This window comes from Mercenaria mercenaria, chromosome 3, assembly GCF_021730395.1.
Source record: "Mercenaria mercenaria strain notata chromosome 3, MADL_Memer_1, whole genome shotgun sequence".
Lineage (NCBI taxonomy): Eukaryota > Metazoa > Mollusca > Bivalvia > Venerida > Veneridae > Mercenaria > Mercenaria mercenaria.
This window is the reverse complement of record NC_069363.1, coordinates 63,974,858-63,991,871: the sequence shown is the minus strand read 5'-3', so window position 1 is coordinate 63,991,871 and position 17,014 is coordinate 63,974,858. Positions and strand designations below refer to the sequence as shown.

The 17,014-nt window shown below is 32.5% G+C and overlaps 1 protein-coding gene across 1 annotated transcript in view; it reads right to left on the bottom strand.

Moving 5' to 3' along the window:
- The window catches only part of LOC128555921 (uncharacterized), a 54,450-nt gene extending 40,443 nt beyond the window's left edge, over positions 1–14,007 (bottom strand). The window contains exon 1 of the mRNA XM_053539740.1: positions 13,833–14,007. Within this exon, the coding sequence (XP_053395715.1) occupies positions 13,833–13,895 (63 nt within the window). The 5' untranslated portion in view covers positions 13,896–14,007. The remainder of the gene's footprint in view (positions 1–13,832) is intronic.
- Between the last annotated feature and the right edge of the window lie 3,007 nt (positions 14,008–17,014).

Genomic DNA, 17,014 nt, shown 5'->3' with positions numbered 1-17,014 from the left:
ATTGTGTTATATAAAGACATATATACAAATATAAGCAGAATGTCAAGCCCATCAGCACCTTTGACCTCTAAGTGTGACCTTGACCTTGGACCTAGGGACCTGCTTCTTACGCATGACACTCCGTCTTATAATGGTGAACATTCATGCCAAGTTACATCAAAATCCTACCATGCATGAAGGAGAAATGCTCCGGACAAACTTCAATTTGACCTTTGAGATAGGAACATGGGTTTGCACATGACACGCCTTCTCAATGACTTAAACATTAATGCGAACTATCAACAAGATTGGTCTATGCATGTCAAAGTTATGATCCGGACAAAATCGGACGGGAACACGCACGCACATATACCGAAAGTTGCGACCGTATCAGCTCACCGCAAGCGTGCTCGACAACAAACCATCAAAGAAAAAAACAAAAATACGGAAGCAAAAATGAAAACGAATAGGAAAAACAATAAAAAATCTGGAAAAACAACCTCGTGAGGATTCGAACCCACAAAACGATTTGCTTACACCCAATTATTGTCTGCATTTTACCCAACTGAGCTATGTTGCCATATACTTAGTGATATTTAAAATGAAAGAAATACTAATATTTGCGTGCCAAGTAATGTGCAAGCATTATGAATGGTTATTTCATCAGTTATCATGAATTAGACTCGTCCTCGCGTTTCGGCGGGAATCACGTTATCATTGGGGATTAGTATGCCCCAACGATAACTTGATATTTACAAACATGACTATAAATAGATTAAAATGGAACATAGGGAATTCAACGTTTTACTAACATGTTACAATCTAAATATTTCGAGGTTTTGTACCAGTTAAGAATTAGCTCAGTGGTAAAGCATACAGTCCATGTTCAACAGATGTTTTGCCGTGTGGGTTCGAAACTCAGCATCAACATTTATTTTTTTTCACTTTTGAATAAAAATTAAGATTCCTTCATGAGCTCTGTGACAACACGACAGAGGTATCTAAAGGCGAGATGGCAGATCGGAAGGTGTATTACATAACAAAGATGATATTATTAAATTCACTAAGCCGTGCAAATAATGAACATACTAGTGTCTTATATAAAGACATATATACAAATACAAGTATGCCCACGGGCAGAATGTCGAGCCCACCAGCACCTTTGACCTCTAAGTGTGACCTTGACCTTGGGACCTGCTTCTTACGCATGACACTCCGTCTTATAATGGTGAACACTGATGCCACGTTACATCAAAATCCTACCATGCACGAAGAAAAAATGCTCCGGACAAACTTTAATTTGACCTTCGAGATAGGAACATGGGGTTTGCGCATGACACGCCTTCTCATTGAACATTAATGCGAAATATAAACAAGATGTCAAAGTTATGGTCCGGGCAAAATCGTACGGACGCACGCACATACACCGAAAGTGGCGTCCATCAAAGAAAGAAACAAAAATACGGAAAACAAAAAGGAAAAAAAAATCTAAAAAAAAAAAACACTCGTGAGGATTCGAACCCACAAAACGATCTGCTTGCACCCAATTATTATCTGCCTTTCGCCCAATTGAGCTATGTTGCCATATACTTAGTGGGTATTTGAAATGAAAGAAATACTAATATTTACTTGTCAAGTAATGTGCAAGCATTATGAATGGTTATTTCATCCGTTATCATGAATTAGACTCGTCCTCGCGTTTCGGCGGGAACCACGTTATCGTTGGGGATTAGTAGTGGAGAAACTATTATGTTTTTTACTCTTTGGAAGTGTTATAAAATGATCAGAACATTGTTGGTTTTGTTAAGTAAATCTTAAAATGAATCTGAAAATTGAAACATTATGATGGTTGTATTTTGTTTCTACATTAAGGCACATTCCCCAAATTTATTAAATTGATAGATATTTATCCTGTCTTTTTATTTTACAACAATTATGAATTTGAAACTACTGTATCAATTTTACTCTTTTGGGTCCAATAACCTTACTTAAAAACTCTCATAGTTTTAAAAGTAGTTTCTCAGTAAATCTCACAAAACGCATCTAAAACTCGTTACTTATGAGGGGTTTTATACATAAAAATATCATTTAATATGTGCTGTGATGTTATAGTTTGTACAGTCAAAGAAGTATAAAATACACATCTATTTATTTTTATAGATCTCTGGTACAGTTAAGAGTTCATTGTCATTTGAAATCTATGATGTAAATAGTAATTGTCATAATACTCCGTTTGTTTTGTTGGAAATCTAAAAACATTTGGCCATTTTGCAAATAGGAAACCCTTAATAATTAGACTAGCCACTAGACTGACAATTACAATATTTCTATGATTTTTTTCTTTTTTATGTTCATAGAGACAAAAGCCAGTCTATTCTAGAGATTTTCTAAGAGGACTGATGTTAAAATTGTAATATTGGACATAGTATATAGACTGGCTCAGTTCACTACATGAAATCATAAAAATTTGAAAAAAATTATCATAGTCTAGGAGCTAGTCTTCTTAATAATCATCTTAAAACTTCAACATTTTTTTCAACTGGGTATCATACAGAAAAATAAGTCCATACACTGTGACTGTACAATCATACATACATTGAAAAAGGCTTGATGAAATGATTAAAAAGTAGACTTTTCCTTAAATATATGATACATTCATGCATCCTTAAAGGTGTTTCAGGTAGCAGGAAAATGCATCTATTCATGTGCCATATTAAAAAATTTTCGCAGTGGGGAGGGGATACCACTCCCGAACCCACCTCAGGTTGCCCCCCCCCCCCCCCCCCCCCCCCCCCAGCAAACAAATCCTGCACACGGGCCTGTCATATCGCCTGAACTGGAGCGATGATATTGATTAGCTATTGCATAGTACTGCACCAGAGGTCACGTAGCATAACGTAAAAAAGGTAGCTTATATATATAGAAACCTAGCCTAGGAATCCAGACTGACAATTCAAAAATGTTTCCTAACCGTAGTGTCACATGTATAACTCCCGAAATTTAAGGCTTTATTTGATAAAGAACAATGAGTTCTGCTAGCAATAATCCGCGGCTAAAAATAGAAACCGAATTTCAACGGAAAAGTTTCCAAACATTTCCGGTCCATAGACAATACCAGTTTGTACCTCTGATAGCTTTTCCAGCAAGTTGTAACACTTTTCAAATATGTCAGAACAAACTTAAATGTTCGTCATAGCTATCAAATTGTAAGATATTATATTAATGCAACCCTAGTGATCTAAGATTGTTACTGAATTTTCGACTGCATTGTCTCGTTTTCGTTTCAACCACGCAAAAATATGACCACATGTTAATTAGGCTATTTATAGAAAATCGATAATCAGCAGTGATATGGATTTCCTCGGGCGTTGATACTGCCAATTAACACTAATTAGCGCAAATTTAGTGAGATGATTTATGAACAGGACAGTAATTTATGGATATAACTTGAACATGTACAGTTCATCGTTATATCAAGAACAAGATATACTAAAACATGCTTAGCAATACGAGAGTGAACAAAAATAAAAGAACATTCAGTTAAAATCCATTCGATATTGTTTGCAATGTGAAATGCCGTGAGAATCAAAGACATGCATGTTTTCTAAATAATATTCCCAGCTCACGGATAATCTTCCTTCAGCAAATGTACAATATAAGATACTATATGTATGCATAGATACACATGTGTGTATAATAATTCATGACAGACACTGCCCAAAAGCTTTAAAAAGAAATCTTAAAAGCTGAATGATTTGGAGATAAGCTTGTATTATTTACACTCAGTTCCAAAAGAAAGTGTGCACTTAGTTTTCTGTTATTTTTTCTCGGTTATTTTCATGAAAACTTATAATGTTTGGTACCAAAATTTAAATCAATTCGTAAACAAATTGGTGTGCATTTTAGATTTTGAGTTATACCTGAGAGTTAGTGTATGAAAAAATGAAACAAAAACGTCGGGGAATTTTGAAATATTTAAACTTAAAAGTGCACACTTTCTTTTGGAACTGAGTATATTCATAGTAAAACATCTTCGATGCAATTTTTGTTGTAGTTTTCGTCACAAATAATCAAAAAGGATCAAGACTGTTCATTAAAGACTGAATCAGTGTGTATGTAAACAACGGCTGGCAGTGAAAAAGGATTAATTTTGAAACTAAAGCCGAATATTAAAAAAATTCAAAAAAAAGTTCTTATGGTTTTTATTAACAATTCCTCAGTTGTCGCTTTCTTTGTAATATTTTAAACATTGATTAGCAGCCACCATCAGCGCTTTGAGCACTTTGATTTTTATTACTCGTTAGCGATCAGGTAAGCTCTGTCCAAAATCGCAGGTACACGTCTCGGTCTGGCTACATACCTCACACCATATGACACTGAAGTAATAAATCGTTAGTAAGCATACGCACATGTCATGCAAAGCAATCTTCAATAAGCTGTATTACAAATAATATGTAAGTTGTCAAGCAAGTCAATAATTCTGAAGTAATAACAGTTTTTCTAGAATTCTTAAAAAGGTAACAAGACTGTAACACACAAGGGGACTTTCCCTGTCGAAGGTATAAAGACCCAGATGTTCGAAATTTTAGCACGTGAGTAACGATCAATTAACGGTCAATTAACTTTTTGACATTTCAGGCAAATATATGAGTTAAGTTTTATCAAAGAAGTATAAAATACACAGAATGGCAACTGGCTGTAATCTCGCGTGAGCTCGTGTCAGAGCGTGATTCGGCGTTATCTTACTAAAAACAAACATCGGCGAGCATGGAGTTACAATTTGTACCTTTAAAACTACATTTAAAATACATGTTAGCTTCTAAAACAAAATTAGTTTAATGTGAAATGGTCTTAAGACACGAAGTACACGTTTTTTTTTTGCCATCGAAAGAAGCGTGGTCATACGGTGATAATTATTTTACCGATGAATAATTGCTTTCGCATACAAAATGGCGCGTGGAGAAAGCGCCACTTCCGGTAAACGAGATCTCGTTTATTTGTCACGGGAGGTTGGCGAGATTTGCTCTATATGCCTTTCAAGTTGCCAATCTATTTATTTTTATAGCTCTTTGGTTTTATGAACACTAAAACGTTTTTCTACAGTAAAATCAAAATATCAAACTAGTGTTTCCCATCAAATCAAAACTTCACCGGCGGTTAGTTTAAAAGTCGGTTAAAGTCCTTTTGACGTGACCAGGGAATCAATTCTCAAGTTAAAATATAACCTTTTAACTTATTCGACAAATTGCCTGCTCATATTCATTAGAATCATAATCTGAATATACTCATGTTTGTACTACTGCCTAATGACTGTGAAGGAAGCAAGATGCTGGTTTGTTAGATATATGACGGAATGTAGAATTCCGCTGAAACTACGTACCGGAAAGCTATGGACCAGGACGCTATGGACGTTGGCATAGGATAACGTTGCTGTTTGTATCGAATTTATCTAGTAGCATTAAAGTGTGTCTTGATTTTAATATTCCTTACAAAGTGTGTCTTGATTTTAATATTCCTTACATTAACTAACACTTCATTAAAAAAAACCATCAGTTGATTTTATTATGCTGTAGGGATAACGCATGTTTTTTTTATGTTAAAACATCTGCATAGTCCCAAGGGATTTGTTTGTGCACGAGCTTGGAAGAGCGAGCGTACCAACGTATCATGAGAGACACTGCAGATGTTATAACACGAAATGAACTTGCGATAAAGCTTGTCTAGCATAAACCGTGTAAAAGGTAAAAATGAATATATTGTCCATCAATGTTACTAAGTATCCATGAAATGAGGGGAATGTCAGCGTTGTTTTATTATAACGCTTTTGAATTATCCGTTATGTGGTCGTAATATGTAAACGCTTTGCCTAGGAACGCGTATATGCAAAAAGGTGTGTTAAGGAGGTAGGTTACCTTGTTACAAGGGTAAATTGAAATTAGTTGAACCGCAGCATTTGTTTGTATTTCGTGTAATATGAAGTTTTAACTGCTACAATCTCAATTTCGTTTGTCTCTGTCTCTTCAAGTTCAGTTTTTATCCAGGTTTGAAGAACATGACCCTCCAAAGGTATTTCATATTGAAAGAAGAAGGAAAATACAGATATTTAACACTTTTCAGTGTATTTTAGTTTCATTGATATCCGTAAAAGTCTGCATAATTGATAATTTTACTAGTTTGCACGTTAGCTTTCTAATATAAGCTTAAAATGTATATGTCGCGGGGCTCGTGTTTCCATGTAACGCATTTTCTCTCATTTTTAAACAACTTTGTATAAAAATACGGGTTTTCGACGGCTTCAGTGCCATTCTGTTAATGACCAACATGGAATATTGTGGTAATATTATTAGCAAAATACCAAACACTTTACATGGTACCCTATTTTTCTCAAAGTTTAAAGAAACCATGGCAACAGAGATGTTTAAAATAGCTTATATCTTGCTTTTTGTAGTAATTTCTTATAAAAAACATATTGAATAAGATTATCTTTCTAGTTAATGTAGCTTTAAAACATATTATTTCTAACGTAAGTTATATTTCGTGTTATTTGCATTTATTCAAACAAATTTCACAGCTTAGAATACTTACAGCAGTACCCCTCGTCTGGCATTTTTCATGGAAAAATCGTTCAGCATGCTGTTCTTATTCTCATGGATATTGTTGAAATGAAAATAAAAAGCCGAAGCTGTGTTTCTTAAATAGACCAGTGTCAACGCTATTGAATTTCACATTTAGATATATAGGTCACGGGCTTCGTTTCCATGGTAACATCAATTTAATTCAAGAAACCACAATTTTCTACTGAAATTGAACAATTTTAGATCTTAATTTAAGTATATAAGTAACAATTATCAACGGAACCTGAAAAATAGGTATTACAAATCAAACTCGTAGATTTTTTATTTGAAAATGGCCGTAACAAGTAACCTTTCACACAACTATATTCCAAATAACTTGGTTACCATCGTCCATTTTCTTACATTCCTCATAACATTTCAATATAACTACACAAAAGAAGCAAAATATTGATTATTATTCAGAGCAATAGACTCATAAAAATCTTTCAGCAAATAATGGTTATTTGAAAATAGTTGAAATAAAGTAAATGCACAGAATTACGTACTTTCAAGATAAAAGTTATTAATTTTGCGCGGTAATTGACACGTAACGTCATGACGTCAATGACGTCATTTTAAAGCAACATTGTTTTGAAGCGTTTCTGCGGCAATTTATCCATTATTTCTGCATTATTAAGCCATAAAGCATCAGATCGAAGACAGGTTCATGATTTGTTTTCAGAAGAATGAATATACAAACACATTCAGTTTGTCGTAAACGTCGTCGTAAATCGTCACGTTAGCTTCCGGTTGGACATGCGCACATACAAATATGAAGGTAACCTACCTCCTTAACAGCGCGTGAATTTCTCTGTTTACTCTCCCGTTAAAAAAACCATATGAAAACGAAAAAAAAAAAAAAACAGCAGTTTTCTGCAAGAAATAAGCATTCACTTCTGTCTTTTTCGCAACTGTCTTTATACACGCTGTTATCCTCTTTACCTGCTTTAATCTGCGAAATGTAGGTAAAGGCACCGAAATTATTTATCCAGTTTTCATTGATTAAACAGTTAATCGTTTAGGAAAATATGTAGTAATTATTTACAGTTCATTTGTGCACTATGTGTGGGCCCTGGATCAAACGAATTCTCTCCGTAAAGTAATTTTACAAATTTGGATAAGAAAGATATAAAATGTAGAATTTTAATAAACCCTGTTTTTTTGTTTTTCGAAAATTTCAAAAACACCTTTCATAAAGGAAGTCTTTGTGAATTCTAGTAACATTTTTACTACAAAAATATTTTATATACAATGTAAACATCTTACAGAAAATGTTATAAATTTACTGTTTTCTATGATAGGGTACACTCTTTCTTAAAGTTTTCAATCATATAACCAGTCTTGGTGCAATTCTAAACGTCGTGGTTTACATTAAACAGAAACTGACTTTAATACCGTACAATCTGGCATACCAATGCAGTAATGTATACTGTTCATTCTTATTGCTCATGAGTTCTCGGACATTGAAGGTGTCATCATATTTACCTACATCATTTTCTTTAAAAGTCGTATTCATTATTATCTACACATTTTCTTTTTAACTTGTCTCTCACCAAACTGTACTAAGTGGCTTTGTAATATTTTATCTACTTGTCTACTTAGTAGGATATCATTCATGTCTCAGTTCTGTCATAAAAAGTTTATTTTGTTTCTTCAATACCCTATATTTTTTCCTCTTTATGTCTTATCACTAAGTGACAATGTGTTTATAATATGTTTCTATTTTTTTTTATTAATTTTATTTTTTGTTGTATTTTCCTTAGTCTACATCTGTTGTCTTACAAGTATTTTAATTCATGCAGACATAATTATACACTCATAGACATTTATAATCGGTCACTTATAATTTTCATATATAATACCAGTAATGTATACCACCAATTTATTCAATATCTTAATAACAATATGAACAACATTAGAACATTTGAAATTTGGTAATAACAACAGTTTGAATAACAACACCCACACTTTTCAATCAATATCTCGTATGTCTGCTGTTCGCATTAATAACTGCCTGAAAAGGGCTACGCATCGAAATGATATATCTCTGAATAACGCCTTGTGCGATATTCTGCCTCTTGTTAATGGCGCCATTTTCAAGATCATGTAGACTCAATTGCTGTGGCAAACGTCGAATTCTTCTTTTGCGTAACTCCTAAATGGTATTAATTTGACAAAGAGAAAGTGTCACTTTAAAAAGCGTGGGTGTTGTTATTCAAACTGTTGTTGTTACCAAATCTCAAAAGTTCTAATGAAACGAAACTGCCCATATTGTTATTAAGATCTTGAATAAATTGATTGTATACTTTATTCCTTTATTTTCAGCGTATTCTTAAAAAAAATATGAAAATCATAGGTGACCGATTATAAATGTCTATGAGTGCAATATATTTGCTTAACTTTTCTTACAAAAAAAGTGTATAATATGTTAAAATCTGACATTGATATATATGCGAACAAGCCTAGCTGGTATTCACTTGTTAAAAATTTATTATGTACTTATGTAGGATTCTATGATGCCTGGTATTTCCATAACGTTGGTGATATTAATGTGTTTTACTGCAAGTGATACAAAGACTTACTGATCAATTTGTTCAAAACTGGCACGCTAGATTAGAAAACTCTAGTAGCGCTCTATTTTATAGAAATGTTGCAATATTTCAGTTTCAAACTTAATTGGATATTGTTGAAGTAAGTAAATTTCGTAACTCTTTAATCAAATTAAGAATGTCATCACATAGGCTACATATCGAAACTGGACGTTGGACTTAGCACACCTATATTTGGATTGCAATGCCTTAGAGGATGAGTGCCATTTTGTATTAGAATGTCAAATATATATTGTCCTTAGAACTCAGTTGTTACCGAAATATATATGTTACGTCAAAATATGCAAAAGTTTGTATCACTATTAAACACAGAAAATGTTAAAATTCAGAAAAAATGGCAAATATAAATATATTATGCGTTTGAAAGTAGACAAAGCTACGGAAACGTATATTGACCCCCCCCCCCCCTTATATTTAAAATATATAAAACGAATGGGAAGGTTTAATCAAGTTATATGTATTGGTGAATGTGAAAGTAGTCCTTCAAATGATTATGTATATATTTAATATATAAAGTAAGCTGTATTTCTAAATATTTAGCAAATTTTCAATAGCTGTTGTTTTAGTTTATATTAAAGCACTACATAGGCGAATTTTTCCGTTAAGTTATTTATTTATTTCAAATAAATAAGTAATCTGATCGAATGACATGTTTGATAATTATCCTTTACGCGTATTTATCAAAGTCTTATTTAAGTACGAAAAAGAAATATCCTGTTATCAAGATTGTTAAATATCACATATTTTATGTATAAAAACTATTTGGCAACATTTTAAAAGAAGAAACATGAAATGGCAGAAACTAAACACCATAGGTTTCAGTGTAACTCTGCGATGTCTGAAAAGTATTTGTAGCGTTTTTCGTGTTGTCATGTCGGCGGGGCGAAAACACGTAAACTCAAAAGTAATGTATTTTGTCGTGTTTTCGTGTAGGCGGGGAGAAAACAAAAACACTCGACAGATAAGGTATTTGTCATGTTTTCGTATTGGCGGTGCAAAAACACGAAAACACTACAAATAAAGGGCGCCAACACGACTTTTTTATACCCGCCAACACGAAAACTCGACAGATAAATTTGTCGTGTCGGCGCCCTTCTAAACGTCAAGTTTTCGCGTAAAATGTGTCGGGTTTTTTTGCGTTTTCGCCCCGCCGACACGAAAACACGACAAATTAGGGTTTTGTCGAGTTTTCGTGTTTTCGCCCCGCCAACACGAAATGGCAGAAATCATCCACGATAGAAACCAATGGCAAAGGGTTTTAGAAGCATTTTCTTTCTTTTCGAACGAAGAATTCAGAATTTATTTATATTCACTAAAGCTGCATTAGGAGATCTGAGATTAAAAAAAATTACAATAGTATGTCTGATGTCAGCTATCGTTTTAAGAATACAAAGTGTATGTATAACAGACCCGGTTCAAGAAATATTTCATTGGGGTGCGGTGGGCCATCTTCCCTCTTGAGTGCTGGAAAACGCGCGCGCTGGTGACGTAATTTTGTAATTATAAACGAATACTTAACAGATGTTTATTTACAGTGATAAAGAAGGGATTATTTGTCTTCATAAAACATAACTTCTTTCATTTGAGATTACAAACATACGTCAATATATACATCTGTTACATACATACTTCTGTTTATAAACATAAACATTTTCGATCAAAACATTTTATATGATTTTACAAGAATAATTTGTGGTAAAAGTTATAGCATATATTTAGTTTCATATCATAGAAATTAGATATTTCATTAATATTCAAGTTATATGATGCGTATATAAGGGGGGCCAATATACGTTTCCGTACAAAGCAGAGCAGCTTATATGTTGATAATTAAAGTTTATGACACATGTACATGTTTATATATTAATTTGTGTTTAATTAAGTTAACTCTGTGTTATCTGTTGTATTGTATTTTCGTACATTGTTAAGCGTACCTTCAATATTACTGGCTATGAATATCTCGAATTTCACTCTTCTGACATAAAAGAGCAAATAATTCGGGTGTTTATAACCAGACCGATCTTATATTTCGTTCTGGACTAGTAATAGTACACTAGACTCTTGCATAAAACTTAATCGATCTATATTAGTCACGGTAATATCAAAATTATATGTCCATTCTCCATTAAAATTTGTTTAAAGTGAGAATATGTTATGAATGTTTGTCATATTCATTGTATATGTTTATTTGTAAATGCCTCATGGACCATATGGTCCAATGATTTTTTTTTCTGAAATAAACTTGTCAAAACTTATCATATAGATTTTATGCTTTTAGCGCGCGGATTACAAATAACTTCATACTTTTTATACTTTCAAATCTTAATGTTGACTTAATATTAAATACTAAATAAAATTCTACTACAGCTGTACTGTTTAAACGATAGTGATAGTTTGTTCATAAATACGTGATTTTAATTCATACTGTCTTTGTGATATGTTAGCCAACTACGTAATCTAATGCTCCTTAAATAAATTGTTGAAATTCAGAAAATTGTAAGTCAGTCAACAAAGACAGTGTATATTTAACATAGACTTTTGTTCTATACTTATAAAATTTGTTAGAAAATTAAATGGAAAACAGGGTTAAACGTGGAATAGGGTAACTGGGTTTATCAAACACTAATTTTAAAATTTCGGACATTTCAATGGCTATCAATAATAGATAAAGCAAGGGCGAGATAATGATGTTTCAGCAGAACAAAAGCTAAAAAAATTGCTTTAATAAACCTGGTAACTTCGCATTTTATTTTATTCAGTTCGATTCACATTAATTCTTTTATATAGATATTGAAGATTTGTCGCCATATTTGTCTATATTGTTGTTTATGTCAATAAGGTCTAAGACCTTCTGGAATGAAATTAAAAAACACAAACAGGTATAAAAAGATATGACCTCACATTTCCTTAAAATCGTATTGTTTGTTTACATTTGTTTTGGGTTTAACGCCGTTTTTCAACAGTATTTCAGGCAGTTAACCTAACCAGTGTTCCTGGATTCTGTACCAGTATAAACCTGTGCTCGCAAGTAAACATGAATCAGAGGTGGTGGACGAATGACTTCAGACGCATATCTTTCATCAAATCACTACGGAAAACCTACGTTCCGCCTGGTGATCGAACTCACGACCCCGCGATCCGTAGATTTGCACTAAGCCGGCGGGCAAAACAATCATAGTGAACACTCTCAATAAATATGGAGGGAAGAAGAAATTCATTATGCGGCTTGAAAATTCTAATGAAAACAGATTCAGTGGTAGAGTAACACACTATTATCGAAATATTAATAGGGTGAAATATGTTTTCGCTGATAAGACACTATGAAAAGGGTAAATTAAGTTAAAACAAATTTATTTTTTTTTTACATGTAAGATCAAATTATCTTTTAGTCATGAACACCATATTTTACAATTTTGCCCTCAGCTATGCCACCGTGAAAATATTGTATCTGGTGTTCACTTGTGAAAGATATTTTGATCTTACACTGAAACAAAAAAATATCTTCTCTATGGTTAATAATTTTTATACTGACTGAATTTTCATATCAAGTGTGTAAACCCTCGTAAAACGTTTATCAAATTTTGCCAATAAAAAACAAAACAAAAAAAAACATTTACAGTTATTTTCCTAAAGTTAGTCAGGTTGCACTTATTATACTTTTCTTTCATGAAAATATATGTTATATGATATACTTTTTCAAATTCGCCGACTACCGTAATGACATCGTAGACAGTTTATATAAAACCATATCAATAACTTTAATCTTACTTTGAAAAAGATAGATCTGTCAATTTGCAACTTGTCATGATAGAGTAACAACACCATGTAATGTCGTGTCATTAGTGTATGAGACAGTCCTGGTTAGTTCACTGTAACGTTATCTATTTAGACTCATAAATTTATAAATAATTAATAGATAAAAAAATATTGACAAAAAAGATTTATCCAGATTTAGACATATTGCGGTAAAAGTCGTAGATAGTACCTTTTGTAAAAAATAACTATCATCGTCATCATCTCCATCTTCATCATCATCATAAACAACAGCAGGTCAGCAACAGCAACATTTTATTATTATCATTATCATTGCTGTTGTTGTTGCACCTGTTGCTGTCGATGTGGTTGCAGAATTTTAAATTAATAACAGATTAAAAAAAAAAGATACATATCAATTTTCCCTCATAAACTTATAGCTTTATATGTACAACGAAAAATATCTCTCGGGTATCTGTTAATTAAAGCAATCTTTTTTTTCTGAAGCAATCTACGTTATTTGTTAGTTAGCATTATTACGACTCTTGCATAAAATAGTTGCGTTCCAAAACGTTTTAATTAACATACATAATTTTGTAATAAATTTTAGGCAAATACTCTTTGAATACGTATTTTACTTGTATAATTAATGGAAAAATGATTAAAGGGTTTACACAGAAAATAGTGTTTATAGTGTAACTAAGATAACATAGCCTCCTTGAAACGCTATACCATCACCTAAAATTTGTAAAAGAACACTATTAGCCCAAAGATTAAACTTGCTGATAAATATTTTCTTTAAATTATTACATTTTTTGTTACAACATTATTAAATGAAATGGTTTCTTAATGGCAAAATAATGTATAATATATTTACCATTTTCAAGTAGTTAACATCCCCTTCCTTAAGATACAAATTAAGAAATGAAACTGTATGCATCCCATTGGGCTATTATAACAATAAAACTAAATAAAGTGCACTCCAATCATGCGAGATTTGATTTAACATCATGTGTATCCACTGTATAATATTTTACAGCATCGTTTGGACAACTTCGTCATATTTGTAACCAAGGTAATTGAAAGTGATTTACACCTAAGCCCTGTTCACACGAACTTTTGCCGAATTATGAATAATATACCCGGTTAAATTTGTACTGCAACTGTACTGTAATTCATCTTACCTCATGTACTTTAAATTCGTGTTAATTACACTTACCCATTAATGCCCACCACAAAAAAATACACGCCAGCAGATAAAACAGTCATAAATTGAAGTAAAGTTCGATTCCCTTTAAGGTGAAGAATGATACCGTTGAGTAGGTGACCACAGTTGAAGGCGAATGCCTAACTTTCCGTGGTTCACGTTCTGCGGCTCTGGTCCGCCGGCTTCAGTATGCATTGTTAGTTATCACTTTCATCTGTATGATTTAAAAGCAGTTTCAATAAGGGCCGGGATGGAGATTTCCCCCAGCCAGATTGGTCTGAATCCCCAGCTACTTTTCCTGTAGCAGATAAAGTTCTGAATGGTAGGACCGCACACTCCTCCCCCACACTAATTTGCAACTTCCACGTTTTACAATATTTAATGAAAAATCCTGATTTGAATCTCTTGATTGACAACATTTTTAGATATATCTGTATTTAATTGACTACAGATGAAACAATAGCAATTCACTCGTACCCAGTGTCACTTTCAGCTGCATTAACAGCTACATAATGCTGACGACAATCTCGCTGCGTGTCATGAAGTGCCGAATTAGTCTGTCTAAATTATACATAGAAAATAGGTAAACGGTAAAAATTGTTGATTTTTTTATGTGACAAGAACATTATTCTCTTTGAATCTTTTCTTTTTTTTTTTCTTTTTTTTTCGTATATAATATTTTTATTTATCATCTATAAATTGTCAACTGCATAAACTGTGTCCACAAAAAAAAATGTTCGAAAAAATCAAAATTTACTAAAAGTACACTTAGCCCTTTGTCACCAAGGCAGAATAAAGTGTATTATCACTAAAGAACTCGATATATTTAGATATTTTTGTATACAACTATCTTTTTTTAGAAGGCGTAGTTGCGCACACATGTAATTTGTATTATGTGAACATGGCATGACATTGCGTGTGTATGGGTATCCACCCATACCCACATCTCTGTTAAGATATACAACATTTTGGGCTTGAGGAGATTTTTTCTCAAATATTCATAAAATGAACATTGCAAGATCTTATCACAAGTTTTCATCACATCAAATTTAATGAAATCAACAAAGAAAAGCGTATATTGAAAAACGTTTTTGACATATTTCTTTCTTGGCAGCTAATACGTTTCGCCGACAAAATTATCATAAAAAATTATCAATTTGTAAATACATTTTGTAATTGCAAACACGAATATTAAATAGGCACACCTCTATATATCTTGTAATTTGATGTGTTTTAAGTAGCATTTTAATAAGGAAATCAGAAAAAGATTCATTTTAAAGTAGATTTTAATTCTTCTGTATTCTGTCACTAAAACAATAGCTGACATGTGATACCACTTTGCTTTTTTGCTAAAATAATTATAATCTTTTCACATCTTTGTGCATATAAGCTTCCAAGCTCTAACTGGCGAAAGATTCAAGTTTGTGTGTTCAAGTGTGTTCATGTGTGTTCAAGTGTGTTCATCGTACGTCTATATATATATCAACATACATCACCAAATCACAGCATGAAATGCATAATGCCATTCACATATGAATTATAAGAGACTACATGTATTAAGACTTCATTTATAATACATTTTAAAAGTTGATACATTTTATGCCCATAAAGACCAGACAAAGCAAAATATTTTCCAAGATACTTATAACCTTAAACTTGGCAGAAAACTGATTAGTAGTGACATTACGCAGTATATTAAAACAAAATTTTCATCGGAAGTAAATACATTATGTAACTATTTTATTTATATATAAGCTCATTTCTCTTCATAACGACAGTTTCATACTCCGGTATTTCGTCACAGGACGGGCATATCCTTTTACTAATATCCAACCTCTCGTATGTCCCAATACCTATCATTCATTTCATATGGCCAAAGTAGCTTAATGATGAACGTAACAGAAAACCTTCTTAATATTGCTCCATTCCATAATTTGTTCTTAAGTAACCAACTAATATCCCCAGTATAATAACATACTAGGAAAAGGGAAACATGATCATGTTCACGTGAACGTTGATTCAAAACAAATTGCGATCTAAGGTGTCATTTTCAGAAGGAAAGTGCACATTTCTTTATCAAACAGAAACTAAACATTTTCTTAAAATCAATACCTGCTTATTCATAGCAAATACCCAATAAAAAGAAGAAAACACAATACATGTATAAAATTACGAAACTGATACCGGAAGAAATCCTTTCCAAACATGGAATATGAAGTTTATTAACTAATAGAAATACGGCAAACTTTTAGTGGCACGTCAACGGAACATATTAAAGCGGTGCTTATTATGATGCTGATTTAGATTATTGCAATTACATCGTGTCTATATAATGTTAGTATTTATACTAGTATAATGACCATAATTACTGAAAATGTATATAGGGCCTATGTAGCATCCCGAATTTTTCTACAATATGCAATACCCAATCAAAATTTGCAATCGTTATTTTAGAGAACTGGATCTAGCAGACTTAGCTATTATATCTTTTCCTTCCAGACAAGAATTGTCATTTTATAATTACATTTTTTATATTTCACTGTTAATCTCAAATTTCCTTTATTATATTGAGTATATTTCAGATAACTTATGATGAAAGGTTCGAAAATCGAAATGTTGACAAACACAAATTCGGCATGTAAGTATGTCACAGTAAGTTAGAAGCGCAGTAAAAAAGGAAAAACAAAGTACACTAGATGCATCTGAACAGCACCAGAAGCGGACAATGTTATAGAAATAGTGAATACTAGCTTCGAAGCATTATTTGACAGAACACATCTCTTACAAACAAGACGCGTGGGTATACAGTGTTTCAAATAGTTTAAAGTTAAATTGCATAAGTGAAGATAAAT